This window comes from Myotis daubentonii, chromosome 1 (assembly GCF_963259705.1).
Source record: "Myotis daubentonii chromosome 1, mMyoDau2.1, whole genome shotgun sequence".
NCBI lineage: Eukaryota > Metazoa > Chordata > Mammalia > Chiroptera > Vespertilionidae > Myotis > Myotis daubentonii.
Window position 1 is genome coordinate 44821567 of NC_081840.1, and position 24734 is coordinate 44846300.

A 24734-nucleotide genomic window follows, 5' to 3' on the forward strand; every position below is an offset into this window, starting at 1 on the left:
GGAAGGAATCACAAAATTATACCCGAATGTACACATGTATAAACAGATACCCTCAGAGACAAGCACTCTGAGTCTCACAGGTGTGTGCACTGATTACCTAAGCATGTGTAGACATAAATAATGACCCCTGTAGACTTAGATGCCACACAGGCCATCCTGACCAAGGCCTGCTGGTGGTCCCCCAAACTGGGGAGGTGTGTGGCTGAGACAACGGCCGGTGTGTTGGGGGGTTGGCACAGGCACCCTGAGAATCACCAGGCCTAGGCCGGAGGGTGCTCTGAGCGGGGCAGAGCTATTAGTCTAAACCTGAGAAGTTAGGCTGATTATTGGCTTGTTTGGCATGGCAATCGCGAGAGATGGCTGATGTACTGCACACCAGGCCTGACCCTCAGATTGGAAGCCAGAAGGTAGGGAATTTGACAAAAAGTTTAACTGTTAGTCCTTGTGCTTGCTGAGGAGTTTGAACCAAGTCGGAGTCAGGACATCAAGAAGGAGGAAGGGGAGTGCTCAGTTAGCTGTACTGAGCTCACCTTCCTGCTGGGCAGAACTGTGCCGTTTAGAAACTGCCGCTTCCCCATTTGGACATTTTGGCTATTAGGAGCAAACAAATAGAAAGTGCTTAGAGCAGCTCCTGGCACACGTTAGCCCTTCATTCTGTCCCCCAAGACCATGCCCTTGGTGTGTGATGGTAAAAGTTCCAGGCTGTTCACCCATGAGGAGGGAAACCAGGGAGCCAGCCTGGAGGAGGAGGCAGGAAATGGGCCCAGGAATTTGTTCAGTGAGTGAGAGGTAGATCCCTCCTCCAGAGCTGTCTTCTGCTGAAACCTTGGAGGTTTTTGTGTATTTTTTCGTAAGAGATACTATTTCTTTGCAGTAATAATAGCTTTTTTTGATGTTATCCTTACATGAGGACATTTTTTCCATTGCTTTTCAGAGGGAGTGAAAGGGAGGGAGGGAAGAGGAGGAGGGGGGAGAGTGAGAGAGAGAGAGAGAGAGAGAGAGAGAGAAAGAGAGAGAGAGAGAGAGAGACAGACAGACATCTACCTGAGAGAGACACGTTGACTGGTTGCCTCCAGCATGAGGGGTGGGGGTGGGGGAGCTAACCTGCAACCTAGGTACATGCCCTTGATCAGGGATCAAACCCGTTGAGACCCTTTGGACACTCTAACTGCTGAGCCACACCACCCAGGGCACAGTAATAATAGCTTTTATAGTGCTTTCTGACTGCCAGGCACTGCTCTATCTGGTTCACATATGATAACTAATTTAATCCTCTTAATAATCCTGTGAAGTAGGGATATTCTTATTCCCATTTTACAGATGGAGGAACCGAGTCCCCGAGTGGTTTAATAAATTGCACGAGGCTGCATGGTAGGATGACACCAGAGTCCGTTTTCTAACCACTGGGCTCTGCCCCGACTCTGGAAGGAAGGTCTGGTTTTTGCTCCTTCGCCCTCACTAATACACTGTGGGACCCTGGATAACTCACTGGCCCTCTGAGTTTCCACCTCCTTCTCTGGGAAGCAAAAGTCCTCTCAACCTGGTGACCTCCCAGGGCTGTTGTAAGACCACCCTGACTGTCCATCTCCTTGCATGGGCTGTGCTGGGGGAAATGGGGCCCAGATGCAGCATTCTGGGGAGCAGGTATTTCCAGCGGGGTGCTCTGCATCTTGGCCCCTGGAGCAGGGCCAGGGTGGAGAGTTTTCTTTGAGCCCCACCAGCAGACCCTCAGCTGGGCACACAGGCCCCTGGAGGCCTCCCAGGATTGGGGACATGAATGAGGGCACCAGGAGAGAAGCCACTCTCAATGTAAACTCATGCAGAGAAAATCATGAACTGTGCGTGCAATTTGCACCCGGACCAAGGCTCTCAGAGCGTAAATATGTTCTATGGGCTACTTATAATCTTGGAGAAATTAGAGTGATCTGGGTAATGGGAGTGCTGGCAGACTCCAGGCTGGTCAGGGCCTGCCAGGGACTGGCAGGGGGAAGAGTGGGAACTGTGGAACCTTCTGGTGCAGGACTCTGCACTCCCCAGTCTCTCCTTCCTGACCCAGCCAGCGCTCGAGAGCCAGGAGGAGGAAAGGGCTGGAGAGGAGCCTCCCTTCAGATGGCTCATATGTAATCTTGGGTCTCTCTGTGGCCTAAATGGGAGTGAGGCCAGCTGCCTGGGACCCTTTGAGTTAGCAGTGAGCTCCTCTGCTTCAGACCTGTCATTTCACTGATGCTGGAACGAAGGCTCAGAGAGGGGCAGTAACCTATCCCATGTAACACAGCTAGTGGGGCCCAGACAAGCTCTGGTCTCCTCAGCATCCATCTGCTCAGCATCCCTACAGTACGCCTAGGGTAAGACCCCAGAAGCCGGCTGGAGACACTCCCTGGGGGATGCAGTGGGAATTCAATATCCAGCGACCACCTTCTCTAGAGCAGACAGCTCCAGACTAGGTTCTGAGTGAGGAAGGCATGTCCTGGGGGACTCAGGGAACAAAGCCCAGACTCCCTTACGTGGCATTCAAGGCTCCCAACTCCCCTTTTAAATATCTCCCTCCCCCTTCCAACACCGATCACCCCCCTCCAGCTACCCCAGAACATTCTTCACTCTCACATTCCTCTGCACTCTTGTCCACACTCTTCCCACTCGACTGCCTGACCCCGCCCCCTCCTCTTCTCTGATTAACTGAAGGTTCCCTCCACCCCCACCTCCAGGCCTGACATCCCTCTCCTGGCCTCCTGCTCCATGGCTTGCCCTCACTCTGAACTCCCCCCTGGAGCTCATAGCCCACCAAGGAGGCCTGGTGGAATGGCTGCGCAGTAGGCTGTCCAAATTCACCATTTAGGATGGAGGCCCTCCTTCCTCCCCTGCAGAAAGCTGGGGGCTTCAGGCTGAGCCCCTCTCCAGAAATGGCCCTCAGCCCAGAGCTTCCCCTGAAATGCCCCCTCCCCCAGGGCAGTGGAGACCCAGTGACTGGTGGGGGGGTGGGTGTTTAGGCCCTCCCTCCCACTCACCTGGCGGGAAAAGTCCAAGGGCCATCCCAGCTCTAGAGCTTCCCCAAAGATCAGTCCTGTTGCAACTGCACCTCAGTGCAGCTTCTCCCTCTGCCCAGTCCTGCTCCCCTTACCCTCCAAGAGCTCACTGACTCCCATCTCAGAGAATGCGTTCCCGGGAAGCCAGTTTATGGCACCTGGGAACAGAACGTGTAAGCAGCCAGCTGGGTTCAGGTAGAGAGCAACCATTTTTAGCTCCATGACCTGGGCTAAGTCACTAACTTCTCCATACAACTGTTCTATCTATTAAGTACGAATACTGCTGAGATGATAGTTCCTATCTCCTGAGGGTCCTGTGAGGATTAAATGCGATGATGGATGCAGGGTGCCCGATATTGAGAAAGCACTTAATAAGCATTAGCTATTATTACTTCCATTTAACTTCTCTGGGGTTCAGGTGAATAGGAATAGAAAATTATTATCTGTGTCTTGGGGTTGCTGGCGACAATCAAATAAGACTGAGAGGCGAAGGGTTCAATTCTGGGCTGCTGCGACCTAGTACAGACTCAGAGGTCGAGCTCCCTGGGGGCTCTGCCCATCCTGGAGCTGTGGTCTGGAAGCCTGACCCTCCCCCAACTGGTGAGGATCGCTGTATTGGTTTTCTGTTACAGCCGTAACAGATTAGCACAAATGCAGTGGCTTAAAACAAAACAAATGTATTATCTTACATTTCTGTGGGTCAACAGTCTAGCCTGGGTCTGCCAGGACTACATCAAGGTGGTGGCAGGCTGTGTTCCTTCTAGAGGCTCCAGGGAGACTCTGTTTCCTGCTCGGTCGGTTGCGGGCAGAATTCAGTTACGAGGGTTGTAGGATTGAGGTTCCCCCCATTTTTCCTTGACTTGTGGCTCCCGCCTCCATCTTCAAAGGCAGGTGGAGAACATCTCAAGGCTCCCCTTTTGATGATCTTTTACTTCTAAAGCAGTGGTTCTCAACCTTGGCTGCACATCAGAATCACCTGGGAATCTTTTTAAAATCCTGATTTCTGGGCCTCATCCTCCAGAAATTCTGTCTCTTTGTCATGGGGTGGGGCCACAACATTAGTAAAAGATTTTAAAAAGATTCCCAGGTGATTCTAATGTGCACCCAAGGTGGAGAACCACTCTAACGGCTCGTGTGATTACATTGGGCCCACCTGGGTAATCCAAGATTCTCCAGCTCAAGGCCCTAATCACATCTGCAAAGTCGCTTTCGCCCGTAAGATAACATACAGACTCCAGAACATGGACATCTGGGGTCAGGGCCAGGATTCGCCGGTCACAGCCACCCAGCATGGGGCAACCTCTGATCCAAAACTCACCTCTTTTCCCAGGGAGAGGTCTGTGCAGTTCCCTGTGCAGCAGGGACCTACGGCCCCAACTGTTCATCTGTTTGTAGCTGTAACAACGGTGGCACCTGCTCCCCAGTAGACGGCTCCTGTACCTGCAAGGAAGGTAACGTGCCTTCTTTCCCAATCCCACCCCCCTCGAGGTGCACACTGCCCAGGGGGGCCACCAGTGGAGGGGTCTGGGCTGCTCCTGCCCCATCCACCCACACGCAGAGTCAGGGAGCCTGTACATCAGGTTCCAGCCACTGAAACCCAGGCCAGGGGCTTCAATAGTGGGAATGAGATAAAGGGGATTTGCTACCTGGTGTGGGAAGAGCTGAAGGAGGGACAAGGGCAGGTGAGCAACCAGAGATTAGCAACTGTGGGAGGAGCTGCTGCCACTCCTGGGGGTGAGGGCCACCTAGTGGAGCTGGGACATGGACAGAGGGACAGCACAATAGAGCTGGAGCACGAAGGAGACACAGCCCCACTAGAGGCTCGAGGCAGAGAAATAAGAGACACCTGGTGTCTCTCCTGCTCCCGCCCTCCGGTCTGCGGGCCAGATCTCCCATCAGCAAGCCCGTCTGGGAGCCAGCGGAGGGGGGCTTGGGCGGTGCAGCTACAGGGGTCGGCCCCTTGGGTCAGAGAACAGAGCAGGGGAGGGGGAAACGGAGCTGAGGGCAAGCAGGCCAGTGACCAGCCTAGAGTGGGAAATCAGATCGTCCCCAAAACAAAGGGCCCTGAGATAGGCTGGCTGACTCCACCTGGTCAGAGAGTGTGCTCCCCACCTCAGCTGGTTCCCTATCCCAGGTGGGCTCATGAGCCCACGCAAAAACAGTGAGAATTGGGAGGCAGGAGGCCACATAAGCCCCAGCTCTTCTAACAGCCGGCACAGCCACCCAGCACGGGGCAACCGTCTTTCGGAGCGGACTCTGTGGAATGTGTGTCCTAACCCAGCGATCTGAGAGGTTGGGGTTTGGGCAGGGTGCCCTGTGCAGAGCTGGGGAGAGTGAGCAGCAGGCTGTGCTGGGCCCAAATGGAGAGCCGACAGCCTTTCCCTCCCTCAGGGTGGCAGGGCCTCGACTGCACCCTGCCCTGTCCCGGCGGGACATGGGGCCTGAACTGCAACCAGAGCTGCACCTGCGCCAACGGGGCGGCCTGCAGCCCCACAGACGGCGCCTGCGCCTGCGCCCCCGGCTGGCTGGGAGCCACCTGCGAGCTGCCCTGCCCGGTGAGTGCCCAGGGCTGGAAAGGTCCTTGTGGGCCCAGCATCCCCTCCCCCTTCCCCTGGAGTTATTTTGTCCACAGAGAAGAGCACAGATGGAAACCCTAGATCAGGTCTCGGCCCTACTTCTAACCTCTCTGGGGCCACTTTCCCACTTCGGGTCTCAGCCCTCTCATCTATAAAATGGCAAATACTTGGCAGATGTGGTCATGTGGCATCCCTTGCCCCTTGCAGCTCTCGGTAAACATTAGTTGACTCAGCATGTTTACCTGAGCCCAAATGCAGCTTCAGAATCCTTCGCAATACGGTGCTATAGGACAGCCTCACTAAGCCATCAGAGTGGCCATCCCCTGATAGATCATGTCTTATCTTCTTTCCACTTCCAGCATCTATAATTTTATGATTGGGGTGTGGGAGGCCTGAACCAAGCACTATCCAGCAACAACCACCAGACTTAATCACCGGGTCGCAGTCTAAGATATGACTAAGTTAAACCAACTGATGTGATATTGTCACATGAGTCTTACAGTCCTGGGTACAAATCCTGACTTTGCCACCTCCTGTTACCTTGAGCATAATACTTCCCTTTTCTAACCATGTTTCCCTCTAAATCAGTGGTTCTCAACCTTCTGGCCCTTTAAATACAGTTCCTCATGTTGTGACCCAACCATAAAATTATTTTCGTTGCTGCTTCATAACTGTAATGTTGCTACTGTTATGAATCGTAAATGTAAATATCTGATATGCAGGATGGTCTTAGGCGACCCCTGTGAAAGGGTCCTTCGACCGCCAAAGGGGTCGCGACCCACAGGTTGAGAACCGCTGCTCTAAATTGTGGGTAGAATGGAACCATTGCAGAGTCGTTGTGAAGAGAACATAAGGCTCTTGATACCCAATGAGCACCCAACACGTATTCGTCACCACCTCTTCCCTAATAACAAAGAATAAATCAGTCATTCCTCACATGTGATTGATGTGTTGCAATTTGCCAAGTGCATTTCCATTCACAGTTTTAATGGATGGTCATTACAGCCCTCTGAGCTTGACCATTGAGAAGCAGGGCGGGACCATCACCTCCCTCCTTCCAAACCCCATGCTCTTGTTAAAGCAGCCAGAGAATTCCTTGAAGGGGCTTGATGGCCGCGTGGACACCCAGTTATAAAAAGTGTTCCCACTGTGCCCCGGCCCCAGTCTCTGTGCGTCCTTGTGGGGCAGTGGCTCCGTTTTGCCATCAAATTCCAACAGAGGTGTGCGGAGCTCTGGGGAGCTGGATCTGATCACTTCGCTCTCCCCTCTGTCCACAGGATGGCACATTTGGGCCAAACTGCAGTGAGCGCTGTGACTGCAGCCACGCCGATGGCTGCGATCCTGTGACCGGCCACTGCTGCTGCCTGGCGGGATGGACAGGTAACCCCTGCTGCCTCGCCACCACCCAGGTCCTGGGAAACTGGGCTCTTGGTATTTTCCTTCTTCTCTTGACTGCTCTCTCTCCTTCATGACTTCCTCTTGCTTCCTAAATATGTACCTTTCCCTTTATTTCCTGGGCTTCAGCTCTCCATTCCATTCAATCTGAGTAAACAAGTATTTACTGAACACCTATGTGCAGGCTCTCTCCTAAGAAGGGGCACAGCAATGAAGAATCAGACAAAGGCTGACCCCTGGTGGACATAGGTGTTTGCAGACCATATGGTGGAGGGGGAGACAAGGAAATTTCTCCTTAGCCCAGGCTAGTCTCTACCTGACCTGTCATCCATCACTTTTCTCCCTCCCACGCCCCCATCTGGCCCCCCAGGCACTGTCTCTCAGCCGCACTGCCTTGGCCTCCTGCTTGGTCTCTGCGCCTCCCCTCTCGCCTGGCCACTTCCATTCTGCACATGGTGGCCAACGTGAACTTTTCAAAACCCAGATCCTTTCACACCAGTCCCTGCTCAGAATGCCTCAGTGGCTTCCCATGGCATTCATATAAAATCTAGAGTCCTTAAGGTGGCCTGGGGCCCACATGAAACTGGGGCCTGCCCAACTCCTCTACCTCTCCTTTGCCCCCTCCCATCCCTCACTATTCCAGCCGCCCAGGCCGACCACCTTCCGGCCTCCAGGCCTTCGTAGGCGTAGTCCCTCTGCCTGGATCACTCTCCCTGTCTCTGTGCCTGATAACGCCTTCTCCTCCACCAGATTTCAACTCCAAGGTTATTCCCTCTGGCAAGGCTCTCTCCCCCAGCCACAACCCACCCCCTTAACCTTTATTTATTCTCATAATACCCGGCATTTTTCCTTTTGCAGTGCGAACCGCAATTGTCACTGAACTCAGATTAGTAGCTATTTGTTTGTTATCTGCCTCCCCCCGCCACCATCAGCTCTGTGGAGGAAGGGACCATATCCGCCTGGTTCACCACTGTATCCACTGCCTGCCACACACTGAGATGGATAACACAGCGGTTAAGAGTGCAGCCAGACTGTTCGGGTTGGTGACCTTGGGCAGGTCCTTTAACCGCTCAGGGCCTGGATTCTCCATTCATAAAATGCAGATAATTATAATCCTTGTAACAACAGGGTCCTTTTGAAACTTAAATGAATTAATGCCTGTAAGTGCTGACAGTACCTGGCACGTAGTAAGTGCTCAGTAAATGTAAACCTTGAATACAGGAAGTGCTGAATAATGATATACTGTGACAATGAACCCACTAACCAGGCCCCAGGAGAAGGAAATGCAGGCATTGCTGGCAGTGGAAGTCCTCAGATAAATAATTCACACCGGCTGAGCAGCCTCTGTTCTCTGGAAGCAGAAAGTTTCTGAGCAACCCAGGGCCAGGGACATCGCCTCCTCGGCAGAATCTTCGACCTGGCTCCCCTTGCCCTGCCCTTCAGGACATTGGCACCTTAGACTCTTAGCTGGAGCCAAGTAGAAACCCACTTTAATTTTTCATTGCCTTAATTTCAGGTGCGCTGATAAGATTTTAATGATATCTGGTGCTTAGAAATCCTGTCTTTGATGGACAGCCTTTCAGTAAAGCCTCCGCTGTTCTAAAGCTAATTTCCCCAAACATGGTCCTGAAGACATTTCAAAGGAGCGATTGATGTCCTGGGGCTTATCATGCAGAAGGGGACTGAGGAGAGATAGGGAGGGGGTGGGGGACAGGCCCCAGCCGCCTGCTCAGTGGCCCCTCTCCAGCCCCTGGCATATTGCTTATGCCTAGTGCCCAAAGTGTGTGCATGTCTTCTCCCCTTGCCCCCATAAGCCACAGGCTTCTTGACGACTGGCCTCAGGTCTAATTCATCTTGCCCTGCACATAGTAGGTGCTTACTACAGGTTTCTTGAGATAAATTGAAAGGATCTGGCCTATAACCATATATGGTTTTTCCTCTCGAAGTGAAGGAGACCTTGAAGATGAAATAGTCCAACCTGTTCCTGCTACAGACAAGGAAAGGGAGTTGCCCAAGGTCTCGGGATATTAGTGACAAGGGAAGGGAGACACAGGATTCCATTTTCAGGGGGAGCCATTTACTCCTTCAGTTAGCATTTCTTCACTCAAGCATTCACCAAGTCTTTATTTGGCGGCTACCATGTGTCCAGCACTGTGTCAGGCCTGCCCGCAGTGAATGGCAAAACTCGAAAAGAGCAGCAGTCCCTAAGCACCCACTCTGTGTCAGACACTGTGCTGGGCACCAGAGATGCAAAAATGACCAAGACGACATCCCCGTCCATTAGAAGGACCAAGGAAGGAGGATCAAAGTGTCAGGAGACCAGAGTTTCTGTCATCAAATTGCTGGCAGGGGAGACAGGACTCCTATACACGAAACATTTAAATAACAGGTGGGGACAAAGCTGTATGTTGGTGACTATCAATTAGATGCTTGAATCCCTGGGCAGACATCCAGGAAGGCTTCCTGGAGAAGGAGACGCTACAGGATGAGGGCTGCTGAGTGGCTGCTGGCCTTGGGGCATGAACTAGAGGCCACAGTATGTGGATTCTTACCCCAATATAGAGGCGTGGAGGGTCCTGAAAAGTGAAGCAGGGAGATTCCCTGGGGGTTAGCAGGGCAGGGACCTCTCAGGGGCATTATCCCCCTTCAACTACAGGGAAACGGGCCTAGAGAAGGTAGCTAATGAAGCTATGCCTCTTCAGCATTTGGAGAGCCTCCCACCAGGCCAAGGTCAGCCCTTTCGACCACACTAGTAAGTCCCCTTCTAGAACTGGTCACTCCGCACAGAGGGAGCCCTGGGCCCTTCTCCCTGCTTAGGTCCCAATGTCTTAAATTCCAGGTAGCTCTTAGGACATAAATGAAGTTCAAACATGAGCCCCACTCCCACAGAATCAAGGCCTAGAATAGAATAATTTCCAAATCCTAGGACCCAGTGGGCCCTTGCAAGCCACCTGCAATCCTAGCATAGTCACCTTATCCCTGTGGTTCTAATCTCCAAGACAAAGGACCCCTCCTGACATGAGAACAATTTGAGGATCCCACACATGAGAGTGGCTGCACTTTCAATATCCACCAGTTGGGGGGAGACAATAGCAAATGCTGCCATAAATTCAGGGTGCTTGATGCAGGGTGTCTTGCAAGCAGTGTGCTTTAGTAATCATAGCAACGTCTGCATATAGTTCTAGCAAAGAGCCAGGTCTATGACACATGTGCTTGGTCATGCTAATATTTGCTGCATAGGCGGGATCAGAGGTCCCATCAGATGGGGGAGTCCACCTTAGTCCGTGTGCCCCCAGGAACAGCAGTGACTCTGCCGGGGTTCATGTCCCAGCATCAAGAAGGGTTCAGGAATCTGGAAAAGGGGCTGCGCGTAGATGACATAGAAATCCAGAGACTAATAAAGAGTCCAGAGACAAGATATAATTTTGAAAGGCAGTGGGGGTCAGAGGACCTTCAGCTAAAGGAACTGAAGAGTTCCTCCTTGCCTAGGACCCTTGCTTTTATTAACACAATTTGTCCTAAGGCAAGGTGGAGATAATACACTTCAAAGGGTAAGGTTTCAAAGGGTACAGAGGCATTGTCAGTTTGGGGAATAGCCTACGGCTGTTCAGGTGTTTGGCCAGTAGGAGGCAATGACATGTAGATTAAGATGCCCTTTAACTGTCTGGCAGCCACAATCAGTTTCCTATTCAGGTTTGGGGAAATGCCTTTAGCCATTCCCAACAGATGACTGACTACATGTGTGACTCAACAGGGTCCCCAAATCTCGTCAACCTTTTGATGAAACTCTTGAAATTATGACATGCTGGAATTGGTCTACGGCAGTCTCTAGGCCTGCAGCCTGCAGCCTGGGTGTTCCAACAACTGAGGGAAAAGAATTCCTTGGGGCCGATGGCAGCCTCTGGTTTTGCACAGCTTCACGGCTTCCCCTTGGTCTCCCCTTCCCCAGGCTCCCCTGCAGTCAGTCCGTGCTGCAGGTCCAGGACTCACCTCTGTGCACCCAGCATTCCCCAGGGAGAAGGCCTCCATCCAGGGGTGGAGTGTGGTCCCCAGATTCTCACTGGGGAAAGATCCCGTTTCCTGGAGAGAAGCTGCCCCTCACCCTCCGCACAGACACCTGTGTCCTGGAGGGGGCGCAGGCACCAGGCTAGACGGGCACTGCAGGATGAGTGGAGCCTGTTGCTTCCCCTCCTGCCTGTTCCCTCGGCTGTCCTGCCTCCTGCCCCTCTCCCCGCCACCCAGGCGGGCTTGTACAATTCCAGCTAAACTGGTCTCACTGCTCTCCCTCCGCTGCTAGGACTAGCTGTGTTCACTGGGCCTGTCTTCATCCTTTTCTTTCTCTCAAAATCCCTGTCCTTATAACAAGGCAGACCTGATTTTTAAACTAATTCTGATATTCTGAGCTCCTGATACTCACCTTCCAAAGCCACACAGGTCTCTAGAGTCCCCCCCCCCCCCCCCCCCCGCGTCCATTCAGCTAATTAATGCATGTGAGACATTCAGCTAATTAATGCATGTGAGACATTCAGCCTGGGAACAAACCCCACCCCAGAGCTGGGGCCTCCAGCTTCGGGCCTTTTCAAATCCCTTCTTAGCCTTTGGAGGTAATCACCCCCAACACACAATTTCCTCTCAGCTCTAAAAGAATGTGTAGGCCTTACTCCTCTTTCCATCCCCTATAGGCCACCATTGGTCAAACTGAAGGTCATTAAATCCATTTGTTGGTCACAACTAGCTTTCTTTTTTCTTAATGAATAGAATATATCACAGTGCAGAGAAAATATCAGAGTGCATCATACACAGTAAATGTCATTTTTCAAAGGCTTGGTTTCTATTTTACATATGTGTGCACCTATGATATAAAGTACACATTGCACTGAGGACTGTGGACACACTCTGGGTCCCAGGCCCGAGCTGGCTGGCTGGGGCCCAGGGAGAACCGGTGGCTCCTGGGCTAACATGGGTAGGCAAGTAGCTCACTCCCAGTGTGTGCAACCCCCGTAACAGCACTCACTCGCCCCATGGTTGGTTTTTCCCCGGCCTATCCTTAGATACCAGCTGATATGTCAAACATGAAGGAGGCCCTTACGATCTGGTCCCTTATTCCCACAACCGCATCTCTTTGCCAAATCTCATTTTAAACTTTACCAGAGGCCCGGTGCACGGAATTTGTGCACAGGTAGGGTCCCTAGGCCTGGCCGGCAATCAGGGCCGACCAAGGTCTTCCAGCAGCCGGCCAGGGTTTCCCTTCCCCGGCTGCTGGTTGCCGGCCGCTGGCCGGGGCCTTCCTTCATTCCATGCCACCCCTGGTGGTCAGCACACGTCATAGTGAGCAATTGAACTCCCAGTCTCCCGGTTGAACTCTCGAGGGGACAATTTGCACATTAGGCTTTTATATATACAGATGGTGCAGCCACATGGAACTATTTTTTCTTTCAAGGCATGATTCTCTCCTGCCTCCTGTTTTTTGCACGTAGGATTCCCTTTACCTGGTTAGTTTCCCCTTAGCCCTTAGGACTCAGTTATGGCATCACCTCTTCCTGGAAGCCCTCCCTGATAGGCCAAGCCTTGGCTGGGTTTTTCTTCTACATTCTGAGATGCACTGTTTGCTTCCACCTCTCCTACTGCATGGTGCCCCCTTCCCACCATTCTTCCTTTAAAAAAACCTTTTTTTAATTGATTTCAGAGAGGAAGGGAGGAGAGAGAAATAGAAACATCAATGATGAGAGAGAATCATTGATCGGCTGCCTCCTGCACGCCCCGCCCTGGGTATCGGCCCGCAACACAGGCATGTGCCCCAACCAGGAATCGAACCATGACCTCCAGGTTCATAGGTTGACACTCAACCACTGAGCCACGCCGGCCGGGCCCCTTGTTCTTCCTTTTCCCTTACCGCTCTTACCGCTGACCGGAGTCTGCCCCTGGTCCACAGGCATCCGCTGTGACAGCACGTGTCCACCTGGTCGCTGGGGCCCCAACTGCTCCGTCTCCTGCAGCTGCGAGAACGGCGGCTCCTGCTCCCCCGAGGATGGGAGCTGCGAATGTGCCCCTGGCTTCCGAGGACCCTTATGCCAGAGAAGTAAGGCTGAGCCCCCTTTCTCCACCCTCAGACCTCACCTCAGTCACCTCATCCTCCCATCCATTCCCATTTAGAACTAGCCTGCCCTTCCTCTAGTCCCCTCTCTGCCCCCCTGGCTTTTCTGCCCCCAAGTTCAGGGCCCAGCCCCTCAATGGAAAGAGGACCAGACCACAGCTCTTCTCTGCACAGAGACAGGCCCTCCAAGGTGTGGTGGGAGTGGCTCTCCCTGTATTTTTGAGGAGCCTCCCTTCATCACTAGGTGGAACTGGAAGGGTGACCGGGCTGGCTGAGGCCCTTTGGGCTGCTGACCACATCTCCCCATCACCCCCAGTCTGCCCCCCTGGGTTCTATGGCCACAGCTGCGCCCAGCCGTGCCCCCTCTGCGTGCACAGCAGCGGGCCCTGCCACCACGTCAGCGGCGGCTGTGAGTGCCTCCCCGGATTCTCCGGAGCCCTCTGCAACCAAGGTACTGTCTCGGGGGAAGGGAGCCAGGGAGGTGAGGAGTCCTGGGAGGGAGGGAAGGGTTTGGGAGTCTCATCATAATCTGTGGAGGCAGCTCCTTGCCTCTTCAGGGCCTGGGCCTACCTTCCTAAGACCTGGGCACCACAAGGCATAAGACAAAGCCATGAGGAAGTTAAAGGCACAGGCTCAGAGAGGTCACATCATTTCTCGAAGGTCTCACAGCTAGCAAGTGGCAGAGCAAGAAACAAATTCTGATGCCAAAGCCCATGCTAAATGGGTGAAAAATAAAACAAGCGTAGGTGAGGTCCTCATGGCTTATATGAGGGCCGAGTGGTAGAGGCAGAGAAAGCTGTGGGAGCTCAGAGGAGTCGGTTCTGGCTTCAGCTGGAGATGGCAACTCTGCAGTCCTCCTCCCCTCGCACTCAGGCCAACATCACTAATCACACACCACCCCGTTTCCTGTCTCAGCTGCGGAATCCTTCCCAACACCAACTCCAGCCAACCCCTCCCACTCAAAGCTTATTTGCTGTGGTGTGCTGCTAACCTGGCTCTCCGTGGGGGAGAGCTCTGATTTATAACATTTGCAAATTTCTATAAAACATTCCCACTATGGCTGATTCCGGTGGTTTAACACCTGTCATAGAAATCCTGAATATTTAACAACAGTGCAAAGGTCGAAGCTGGCTCCAGCACATACCACGGCTTATTGCAGCCCCGCCTTAGTGTCCCCAGGGCAGTGTGCATTTGGGAGATGGCTCCATGCTGGGCAGGACCTCACTGGGCCTCAGTCTGAAAGGCAGAGAAGGAAGAAAGGCATTCGGGTAGAGGAAACAGCCTGGGCAAAGCACGGGGAGCGGACACGCAACCGTCCAGCAGTAGGGAGAGCTGGGGATGGGAAAGGCTGAGGAGGTGGTCGGGGCCTTCGGAACAGCTTTGAACACAAGGTTACAGAATTTGCACTCTAACCTGGAAGGAGGGAAGGGATCTTAGACTAAGATAAACTTAGAGCTAAAAGCAACATCAAGGTCATCTGTGCAGGAATCTCATCTGGCCTCTGCTTAAATACTTCCTTGAGAGCTCACTACCTCCCAGGGAACTGATTCTTTTGATGAATAATCACCGCTGAGCTGGGCTATTTTTATAAGTGGATGGGCCATTGTTAATATGTATGAGTGAAAAGTTGACTCCATGATGCTCTGAGGTCATGAGAAGTTTGGGCCCCAGGGAAACATATGTGACAGTTTCATTTGCTTGCAGCCCTCCTAGGACAGCTTAATCATAACCTGACACATGGAGGTTTACTTATTAAACACCAGAGACCCCGCCATCAATACAGATAGGCTGAGTCTAAATTAGGACCTAAGCAGCCCGAGGAGTAACTCTCAGATCCTGCGATGTCTGATTTATCGCCCACTGGCCTAATGTGTATTTTCCACATATAGATCTAATAGAGTTTGCTATTAATGGCAACTGCCCTGGTTAAGTCTCAAACCTTGTAAAAAATTGAACTGACACTTTCTAATGACCAGCTTTCCAGCGAGTTACAAATTACAGACATTGATCATGCAGATTCATTAAACATAGATTAAATATAAGCAGATGTTTTCTTTTCACCAGCCCCCCTTCTCTCCACCACCCCTCTCAGTGCCTCACTCTTGATTCAGCTAAGAAGTGGCCCAATTAATGTATTATACTAATCACATTAGCAGTTCTGTGAGTGGATTTGTCAAAGACTTGTGTCTGTGACAAAGACTTCAAAGATAAGATGGTCTTGTTAGAGAAGCTCAGAATTTGTTTTAGAGATGGGGGGGAGGAGTGGAAAGCTCTAGCCAGGACAGGGGGGATGAGTTCCCCAAATCATCACCTCCCAGAGGGCCTGGACTACATGTTTTTCAGGAAGCTGAAGCCAGAGCCTGAACTGCAAAGAGGAGAGATGTTTATCATCCTCCAGGCAGTGGACCTGCCCTGGAAGGAAGTAGGGGTTTTACCAGGAGCACAGGGCCCCAATAAGCCACCCTGCCCATAGCTATTAACCACAGCCGGAGGCTAAAATCTCCAATTCAAAGATGGGGAAACACTGAGAGGATTGATGTGGTTTGCTCAAAGCTCCTTAGCCAGTAAGTGACAGAACTTCCCAGCTGTGTGACCTGGGCAAGTTACTTAACCTCTCGGTTGCTCAGTTTTCTCATCTGAAATAGAGTTAATGAAAAGAAATAATAATGAAAATATAGAATAATGAGAGTGTTACAAGGTTCACTGAACTCATATTTGTGAAGCACTTTGAATAGTGTCTGGGGCACAGAAGTGCCATAGAAGGGTTTGTTGAACACATAAAACCTAAGCCCAAGGCTTTCGACCGGAGAGCATGGCATACCACGCTGTTTTTACTATTTGTCCCCACCACTGATCGTGTCCAGGACAGGAGAGTGGACAATGATCCGAGGCACAGATTCTAGGTACCGCTATCTGGTTGGGGAAGGGCTGGTAATATGGGTGCCAGGCAGTGTTGCATAAAGGGGAGTGCAGCCCAAAGGTTGGAGAGGCGTGGGCCCTGGGGAAGTTGCTTCTCTTCAAGAATCAAGACTTCCCCATGATCCTCCGTGTGGAGTTCCTCCCCCATAACAGGAATGCAAGGAAGCCTGGAGGGTGTAGGGCTGCAGGTACTGGGCTTTGAGGAGAGTATGCTGAACTGAGAGGAGCTCAAAGGGACAGGAGTTTCTAGCAGAAACTATTGGAAGGTCGCTGCTCCTGGGGCCTATTTTGGCCATTCTGCAACATTTCCCGAGTGATTGCTGCATACCAAGTACTGTGCTGGGCACTCAGACCCAACAAAGAGCAAGAGAGCCAAGTTTCTGCCCTCACAAAGCCTGGAGTCTAGAGAGGAACATTTTTTTATTTTTATTTTTTATTGATTGACTGATTTTAATATATATTTTTTATTGGTTTCAGAGAGGAAGAGAGAGGGAGAGAAACATCAATGATGAGAATCATTGATTGGCCGCCTCCTCCACGTCCCCCACCAGGGATCAATCCCGCAACCTTGGCATATGCCCTTGACCAGAATTGAACCCGGGACCCTTCAGTCTGCAGGCTGACACTCTATCCACTGAGCCAAATCAGCTAGGGCTAGAGGGGACATTTTTAAGCGCTGCCTTTCGCAGCAGAACCTGGGAGACGAGTGGGGAGAGGGGTGACCAGTGTATTTCCACACACTCAGCCACTGTGCCTAAGAGACTGTTGTTTCTCCAGGCATTGTGGGGGACACTAACATGGGTAGAACCCAGGCCTGGCCTGAAACAGGCTCACCAGCTGCAGTAACAGAAGACCAGGGAAGAAACTAGCAATGTTCTAGAAGCTCCAACAGAAACAAATAGCCCCCAGAACAGAGAAGAAGTGAATAAGGTGGGATCAAGTTCAGCTATCTATGCTAATAAAAGGGTAATATGCTAATTAGACTGGATGTCTTCCAGACATCCTTCTGGACAAAGCCACGGTGGCGGTGGCTGAGGCAGAGGCAGTTAGGGGCGATCAGGTCGGCAGGGGAGAGCAGTTAGGGGCGATCAGGCCAACAGGTGAGGGCAGTTAGGGGTGATCAGGCCAGCAGGGGAGCAGTTAGGGGGTGATCAGGCCGGCAGGCAGAGGTGGTTAGGGGCAATCAGGCAGGCAGGCAGGTGAGGGGTTAGGAGCCAGCGGTCCCAGATTGTGAGAGGGATGTTCAACTGCTGGACATCCCCTTAGAGATCCCAGATTGGAGAGGGTGCAGGCTGGGCTGAGGCACACCCCCCCCCCCCCCCCCTGCCCAGTGCATGAATTTCATGGCACGGGCCTCTAGTAGTTGACATAAAAACCCAAAATATCTGGTTTGAAAATGACAAACATTATGTTCCTCACACATTAAAAATAAAACAGGGAGAAGACCCAGAAGTTGGCCACTGGGGAATGGTAGGGTATCCTACAAAGATGTCAGGGACCCAGGCTCCTTCTCTCTTGTTCAGCCATTCCCATCTCAGCACATGGCTTCCATGTCTGATGAAAGATGGCTGCTTGAGCTCCAGCCATCTCACCCAACATTCTTATCCATAATCCACATTATCCTTCAACAAGGAGAACAGACAAAGAGACACACATTTCCACTTACCATTGGCCAGAGTGTAGTCCCATGGCCACACCAAACTATGTAGGAGCCAGGGAAATAAATTCTTTATTTCAGGGGGCCATGGGCCCAGCTAAAACTCGAGACTCTACTAAGGAGGAAGAAAATTGATAGTGAAGGACTAGCCACTTCTTACAGTGGGATCATGCAGGAGGTGGCACTTAAGATGAGTCCTGTAGACAGGGTAGGATTTCTACAGCTGGAATGAGGGTCAGGGAAGGGAAGGGCTAGAGTGAAGATAGGCATGAGGTGCATTTGGAAAGTGGTGTGTGAATTAGTGGCTCATGTGTCCGGATGAGGTAGATTAAGTGCTGATCTCTAGGATCTAGATTTTATTCTGGGGCACCGGGGAGCCACTGAGGATGCCAGGCAAGGCTCAGGTGTGCCATGAAGACAACTGTGCTTCAGAGAGCTAAAGCTGTAGGAAGGTGGAGGAAGGATTGCAGGGGGAAATGAAAAGGGGGTGCTCGATTAACACTCAGACTGAGTCCTAAAGTTGCTTGTGGCCTAGCTGAGGAAACTAGCCCTTCTACCAGGGGCCAATGAGTGACTCCTCCAGGAGGGGCTGACACCAAATCCTACAAGCGACTCAGGGTGGAAATACCTTGGAAGCTTGGTTAGGGAAAGCTCCCTGTGGACCCAGGGGGTTCTCCTGAGGACAGGGCTGAGCTGAGTCTTGAGGAACAGGTCAGATTTGGAGAAACAGAGGAAATAGGTGGACAGAATAGACATTCAGGGCCAATAAACAGCAGAGAGACCTGCCTTCTGCATCTGTCCCTCTCCTTCCAGCTACATTCTCTGCCCTCATGGCTATGGGATTAGTAATGTTGGCAAGAGTGTGGTAACGGAGGGCAGAGGCTGTGGAGCAGTGCAGGGAGCACTGGATGGGTACAGCGGTGGGATTCCCAGCTCTCCACTTGTCAAGTGATCCTACCCCACAGGCTTCAATCGGTTCCTCTGCTGGAGGGGATGCAGCTGTGGGCACGAGGGGGGAACTCATTCCTGTGCAGATGGAGAAGGGCTGAGATGGGCAGCTCCTAAATAGACCAGGATGGTCATGGCTGTAGTCTGGAAACTTCTGGGAATGCAGCTGTGGGTGGTGGTCTGAGTATTGATGGAAGGGCAGGTACCAAGCTGTCCTGTGCCCACAGTATGTGCTGGAGGGCGCTTTGGGCAGGACTGTGCCCAGCTCTGCTCCTGTGCCAACAATGGAACCTGCAGCCCCATCGATGGCTCCTGCCAGTGCTTCCCTGGATGGATTGGCAAGGACTGCTCACAAGGTAAGCTGCTGCCTCCTGGGAATGTCCCCTACCCCAGGTAAGGCCCCCAATCACCCCACTCCTTGCCACTGGTGGCTCTACTTCCCAGAGCTGAAATCTCCTGTGATAGGAATGTCCACCTGAGTCCCACTTAGCTCTCTAGCTAATATGATGAATTATTAGGATTGATCACTGGCATTATTAACTGTCAGTATCAAAGGTATTAATATTGTTAATATACAATATTAACAATTAATATTGTTAATACTGAAAATTAATATTCCATCAGCACCTGAGCAAGGAGTAGCCCCTATGTTTGGATGGAGAGAAGAGGGGCAAGGACTGACTGGCATGTTGGAGTTAGGGAGTAGGGAAGTGAGGTGAGGCCAGGGGGGTCACCTTATAGGGGCGAGGGCATCCTGTGGGTGTCCCATGTGAATGGTCCTTGGCACCATTTAGGCCTAGACAGGGCATTCTGGGGGCTGTTCATGTAAGGTGTATCCAATCTAATGCTCTGTGTAACTCCTTGGCTGATGGGTGAGACCCAGCCCGTACTCCTTAGGGAGGTCCCAGTGAGATGGTCTGGCCTGAGGGAATTTCCGTTCTGATGGAGACACAGGTGCCATCCTCAGGGAGCTTACCAGCCAAAAGAGCAGAGTCCCTACCCTGGGGAAGTTCCCATCCTCATGGGGAAGTTAGCACTCAGTGTTCACGTAGTAAACTAGGATGTTTACAATTTAACACACACACACATTCCAAATCAGTCAGTCCCAAGAGGGGAGGTTTAAGGCGCCCTCAGAGCTGAGAGTGGGCAGAGAATCTGGACGTAATGAAAATCCTGGGTGACTGGGCCAAGAAGTGAACAGAGGAATTCTGAGAATACGGTAACCCCCTCTCGCCCCGCCCCCCAAAAGTCAGGAAATGCCACCTGGATGCCTCCTGGCATCTTGACTCTGACGTGCACCCTTCCATCCTCTCCCTCCCTTTCCTCTGCTCCTCTCTGCCTTGCCCTTATCCTCCCATCCCACCCGCCCCCAGCTTGCCCACCTGGGTTCTGGGGCCCTGCCTGCTTCCACACATGCAGTTGCCACAACGGGGCGCGCTGCAGCGCGGAGGATGGGGCCTGCCACTGCACCCCAGGCTGGACCGGACTCTTCTGCACGCAGCGTAAGCTCCGCCTCCTGGCTGCCAGCTCATCAGAATCCTGTGGGGGCCTGCTGGTGGCCTTGGGCATTGTTCCCGGCTTCTGTGGAAGGCGGGAGGAGGTGGGGTCCAAGGGCTGGGGGAGAGGAGGCCTCTGGGCTGGGAGCACTCCCACCTCTGGGATTGAGAAGCTTGGTTGGAATCAGGGGTTAGAGCCCAGAGTCCCGGGAGGCCAGGGCTGGCGGATTCCCCAGCAATCACCAAGACCAGACCTCCTTTGGACAGTGGGGCCCAGAGTGAAGAGGAGTGGCCTGTTACTACACAGCCAGGAGACCCCAGCCTGGCTTCTAGTTCCAGGACACCTTTATCCAAATGACTCGCCACCCCCTCAGTGTGAGGGCTCAGAGTGTGGGAAAGGCCCAGGTGCACGGTCTCACTAGTCTTCACTCTATGCTCAGAGAGAGGTGGCAGGAGACAGGTCTGGTCCCAGCTGCACCTCCCCAGTTGCCCCCACCCTGTTTCTCCAGGCTGCCCAGCAGCATTTTATGGGAAGGACTGTGGGCGCGTGTGCCAGTGTCAGAATGGCGCCAGCTGTGACCACATCAGCGGCAAGTGCACCTGCCGCACAGGCTTCACCGGGAAACACTGCGAGCAGAGTAAGCTGTTCCAACTCATGCCCCTGGGTGTCGGGGCCAGGCCTCAGCCTCCCTCTTCAAGGGCCCCCCATTCCAGGCTCCACACCCTGCTCCCTTGACTTCTGGAGTAACTTCCAAGGAAAGGCGCGAAGACCGTGCCTACATTGGTGTTTGGTTTCTTCCTCCAGTTGGGTGGAGATGGTGGATTGTTGAGGCACAGCAGAAGCCTGAGGGGTCATGAGGGAGGCAGACCTTGTTCGATCCTTCTTTGCAGCCCCTATGGCACCCAGCTTAGGGCTTGGCATGTGGAGGATACTGTATAAATGTGTTAAATGTGAAGGAAATAGGGGTGGGTGTCCCCTAACTCAGGGGTAGAGGTGCTGTCTGCCCCCAAGTATCAAATCAAAGCATAGCGGTAGCTAGAGAAAGAAGTAGGTTCCAGTCTGTGAGGCAGAGCTGCCCACGTATGGACGGGAGGGTGGAGTGTGGCTGCATCTCACTGTCTACCCCAACTCTTCATGTTACACAGGATGTGCCCCAGGAACCTTTGGCTATGGCTGTCAGCAGCTATGTGAGTGCATGAACAATGCCACCTGTGACCACGTCACTGGCACCTGTTATTGCAGCTCTGGATTCAAAGGAATCAGGTGTGACCAAGGTAATACACAGAGGAAAGAGTCTCAGGCAAGGGGCTGTGGAAAGGGCATGCAGGCAGACTCTAGGGAGATCCCAACAGGAACAACTGGATTGTATAAGGACACTTTGTGACTTTATTCACCTTTGGGCAGAGAGGGGGAGTAAGGTACCCACTCTGAAGGGAGGGAGGAGTTTCCAGATGTTGGAGAGCAGATGGAGCAGGCACCTCAGCTTCACTGTGCTCATCCTTGGCAAGCTTCCTGTGAGCCAAGCAAGGGTAACCACAAGCTAGTGCTGGGGGAAAGTCACCAGGCCATCTTAAGATCTGCCAAATTCTGGTCTGCCAACCTGCTAGGTGTCCTTGAGCAGGTCATTTCCTTTTATTGGGCCTGCTACTCCACATGCAAAGTGGAAAGAGTAGATTAGATTAGCCCTTGTCTTCCTTCATGGCACGACGTTCCACTGAGAGCCAAGGAACCCGAAGGGGCTCAGCCTGGGCTCCGGGTCTACAGTCCGAAGACCCCCATAGGGCAGTTGGGACGACCAAGTTGAAATAATGTGAGCCCTTGAGAAATGGTTTTGTATACATAAGACCCCTATGGAAAGTGCTGCAAACAGGTAGTGAGTTCTATTGCTATTGGTTCTAAGGAAATGGGGGATAAGAATGGGCTCAGTTATCCACATGACAGAAAAGGGACCAAAACCATGCACATTGCATTCTGATGGGGGTTAGCCTATACATATATCAAGAGGGGTTTTGTGGGAAGTAATCATGGGCACACTGGTACAGCACTCACAGCTGTCATTGTCAGTCTGTCAGGTCGTGCTCACAGTCCCCTGCAGAGGGTGCAATTACTGAGCCAACTGAGGACTCTCTAAGTCACATCTAAGAAACACAGCTAGTAAGCAGGGAGAGGGGCTGAGTCCAGTTTTTCCGACTCATGAGAAAACTGACACTACCAATTACTGGTTGATCTTGGGCAAGTTACCTAACCTTTCAGTGACTCAGTTTCTCCATTTGTGAAAGAGAAAGAATTAAACAGTCCTTATTTCACCAGGCTGCTGGGAAGGTAAAATGAGTTATTATCTAACTTATTTTTTGAAGAAGAGTGAAATATTCAAACATTGTTTTGTTTCCGATCCACGATCATATTTGTCCCTGGGGAGTTTCCTAGGACTCCACTCACTTTAGGCAGTTGAATAGGCACAGTAAGGGGTTGGGATCACGGGAATTAAAGACTAGGGCCAGGACCAGAACCAAGCCTCCGAGTGTTAGGAGTCCAGGTCCCACAGAGATCTGAAGAGCCAGCAGGCGCCCCAGCTGAGGCCCTCCCTCCGCCCACAGCCGCCCTCATGATGGAGGAGCTGAATCCCTACACCAAGATCAGCCCAGCGCTGGGTGCAGAGCGGCACTCGGTGGGCGCTGTCACAGGCATTGTCCTCCTGTTATTCCTCATTGTGATGCTGCTGGGCCTTTTTGCCTGGCGCCGACGCCGGCAGAAAGAAAAGGACCGCGACCTGGCTCCCCGCGTCTCCTACACACCTGCCATGAGGATGACCAGCACTGACTACTCCCTCTCAGGTAAGGGCTATGCCCCAGCATTCCCATCTCCCTCACACACACCACCCAGGAAGAGCCACAACATATCCTTGGGGGGGGGGGGGCCTGAGCTTACTGTTCAAGGTGGGTGGTCATGCCTGCAGGGTGGGTGGTGGGGGCTGGAGGCTCAGACTCCCCTAGAGAGATGATGGGAGTGGAGAGCAGGAGCCTACTTGAGAAAGGTAGATGAGGTCCCGTGGGGTGTCATTTCCTGGGCCCCCAGCTCTGAGTGCCTGTGATTAGGAGCCTCCTTCCATTTCCCCAGACCGTCCCATCATTCAGCCACAAGAGCACCCATCTAAATAGCAACTTTCTTAAACTCTCCAGGGGAACCTTTCCCCAGCCTGATGGCTCTGACAACTCAGGACCCTGTCCTAATTTTGCTCCTTTGGGTGAAGGTCTCAGAGTAAACCTCCCTTCCCAGTTCCCAGAGTCAGGAGAGCCCCAAGGGGATTGTGCCTGACTTGGGGGAGATCTGAAAGTATGGGCAACGTTCCTCTGGCCAGGCCCATTGGAACTCAGTCCATAAATGTGGTGGTAACTCTCAAACATCAGCCATGGGATTCTGGTGGGGGGCTCGGGGGAACGACACACACTATTGGGTCAGATCCTTCCTCTACCCTCAACCCTGGACTGCTGCCTTAGAAATAAGGAAGGCTTTTTGCTTCATATTTAGTTAAAAAGAAGAGGTTGAAATGCTCTGAAATTGCCCTCAGCCCTGAGCACAAGGATGACAGCTCACTCCAGCTGGCCCCATTGCTCATGGCTGATCTGAATGAAGCCTCCTACACCTTATATTTACAAAACCAACATCATGTCAGCCCTTTCCTGCTACATGTTGCCTACCGTGTGCCCAGCTCCATGCTAGGTGCTACAGGATAGAAGAAGGTGGCCCAGATATACACCTTCCCTTCAGAGTCCCTGGCCTGCAATCCCACCACCTCCCAACTCCCACCCTGGAGTTTCAACCAAAGCAGGTATCCTCTGATGAAAGCCCAGAGATGTGGGGATTTTCTTCTATGACTGTAATAAGCAAGGTTGGCCAGGTTTTCCATGCCATTTCACTGGAATCCCCCAGCCCTATCAAGAGGACCTGGAAACCACAGGGCAGGAGGGCAGGACTGGAGCCAAGGGGAGTAGGTTTCTCTTTATGGCCTCACTACTGGGATCTAACCTTGGGGGGAGGCAGGAGAGGATCAGCACAGCCCTAAGTATTGAGTGCAGGACAAGCAAGGCTGTCAAAGCCAACATTTCCTCATCCGTGCTCCTGGTGCCACCCTTCACACTGGCAACATTACCGTGCATCCTGCATGCTTCAGGGAAGGCCACTGCAAGGGAAGGGGAAATCAGGCTCCACAAATTTCAGTAGGGGTAGTGGATGCCAAAAGTTTGGGGGATGGAGGACTTGGCTATCCCTTTGCAGAGCACCCTCAAGGCTGACCAGCCCAAGCATTAGTATTGGGGCATCTCATGCCAGGGGCAAGAGTATGATGGTATGTGGCAACTTGTTCTCTTCCCAGATTTGTCTCAAAGTAGCAGCCATGCCCAGTGCTTTTCCAATTCCAGCTACTACGCACTGGAGTGCGGCGGGCCTGCCACCAGCCAGGCCAGCACTCTGGACAGGAACAGCCCCACCAAGGTACCGGGCCCCTGACTCCCCAGCCCCTATCCACTGCCCACCCATTCAGCCCTCACCTCTAGAGGCCCAGGAAGGAACTGTAACCACCCTCCACCGCCCCCCTCCCACACACACACACTGGAAGGTCCCCTGGA

The 24734-nt window shown here is 52.5% G+C and overlaps 1 protein-coding gene across 5 annotated transcripts in view; it reads left to right on the plus strand.

The window, feature by feature from the left end:
• MEGF11 (multiple EGF like domains 11) overlaps positions 1-24734 on the plus strand; it is a 348251-nt gene that overhangs the window by 310586 nt on the left and 12931 nt on the right. For 3 of the 5 annotated variants that reach the window (XR_009453016.1, XM_059697712.1, XM_059697736.1), the window contains exons 11-21: positions 4354-4474; positions 5415-5578; positions 6877-6979; positions 12927-13073; positions 13405-13539; positions 18840-18968; positions 19986-20114; positions 20618-20746; positions 21255-21383; positions 22707-22943; positions 24482-24600. Coding sequence is in view for 4 of the 5 variants with exons in the window: in XM_059697712.1 (XP_059553695.1) it covers positions 4354-4474; positions 5415-5578; positions 6877-6979; positions 12927-13073; positions 13405-13539; positions 18840-18968; positions 19986-20114; positions 20618-20746; positions 21255-21383; positions 22707-22943; positions 24482-24600 (1542 nt within the window). In the remaining variant the exon portion in view is untranslated. The remainder of the gene's footprint in view (positions 1-4353; positions 4475-5414; positions 5579-6876; positions 6980-12926; positions 13074-13404; positions 13540-18839; positions 18969-19985; positions 20115-20617; positions 20747-21254; positions 21384-22706; positions 22944-24481; positions 24601-24734) is intronic. The other 2 variants (XM_059697722.1, XM_059697745.1) reach the window with 1 other exon arrangement.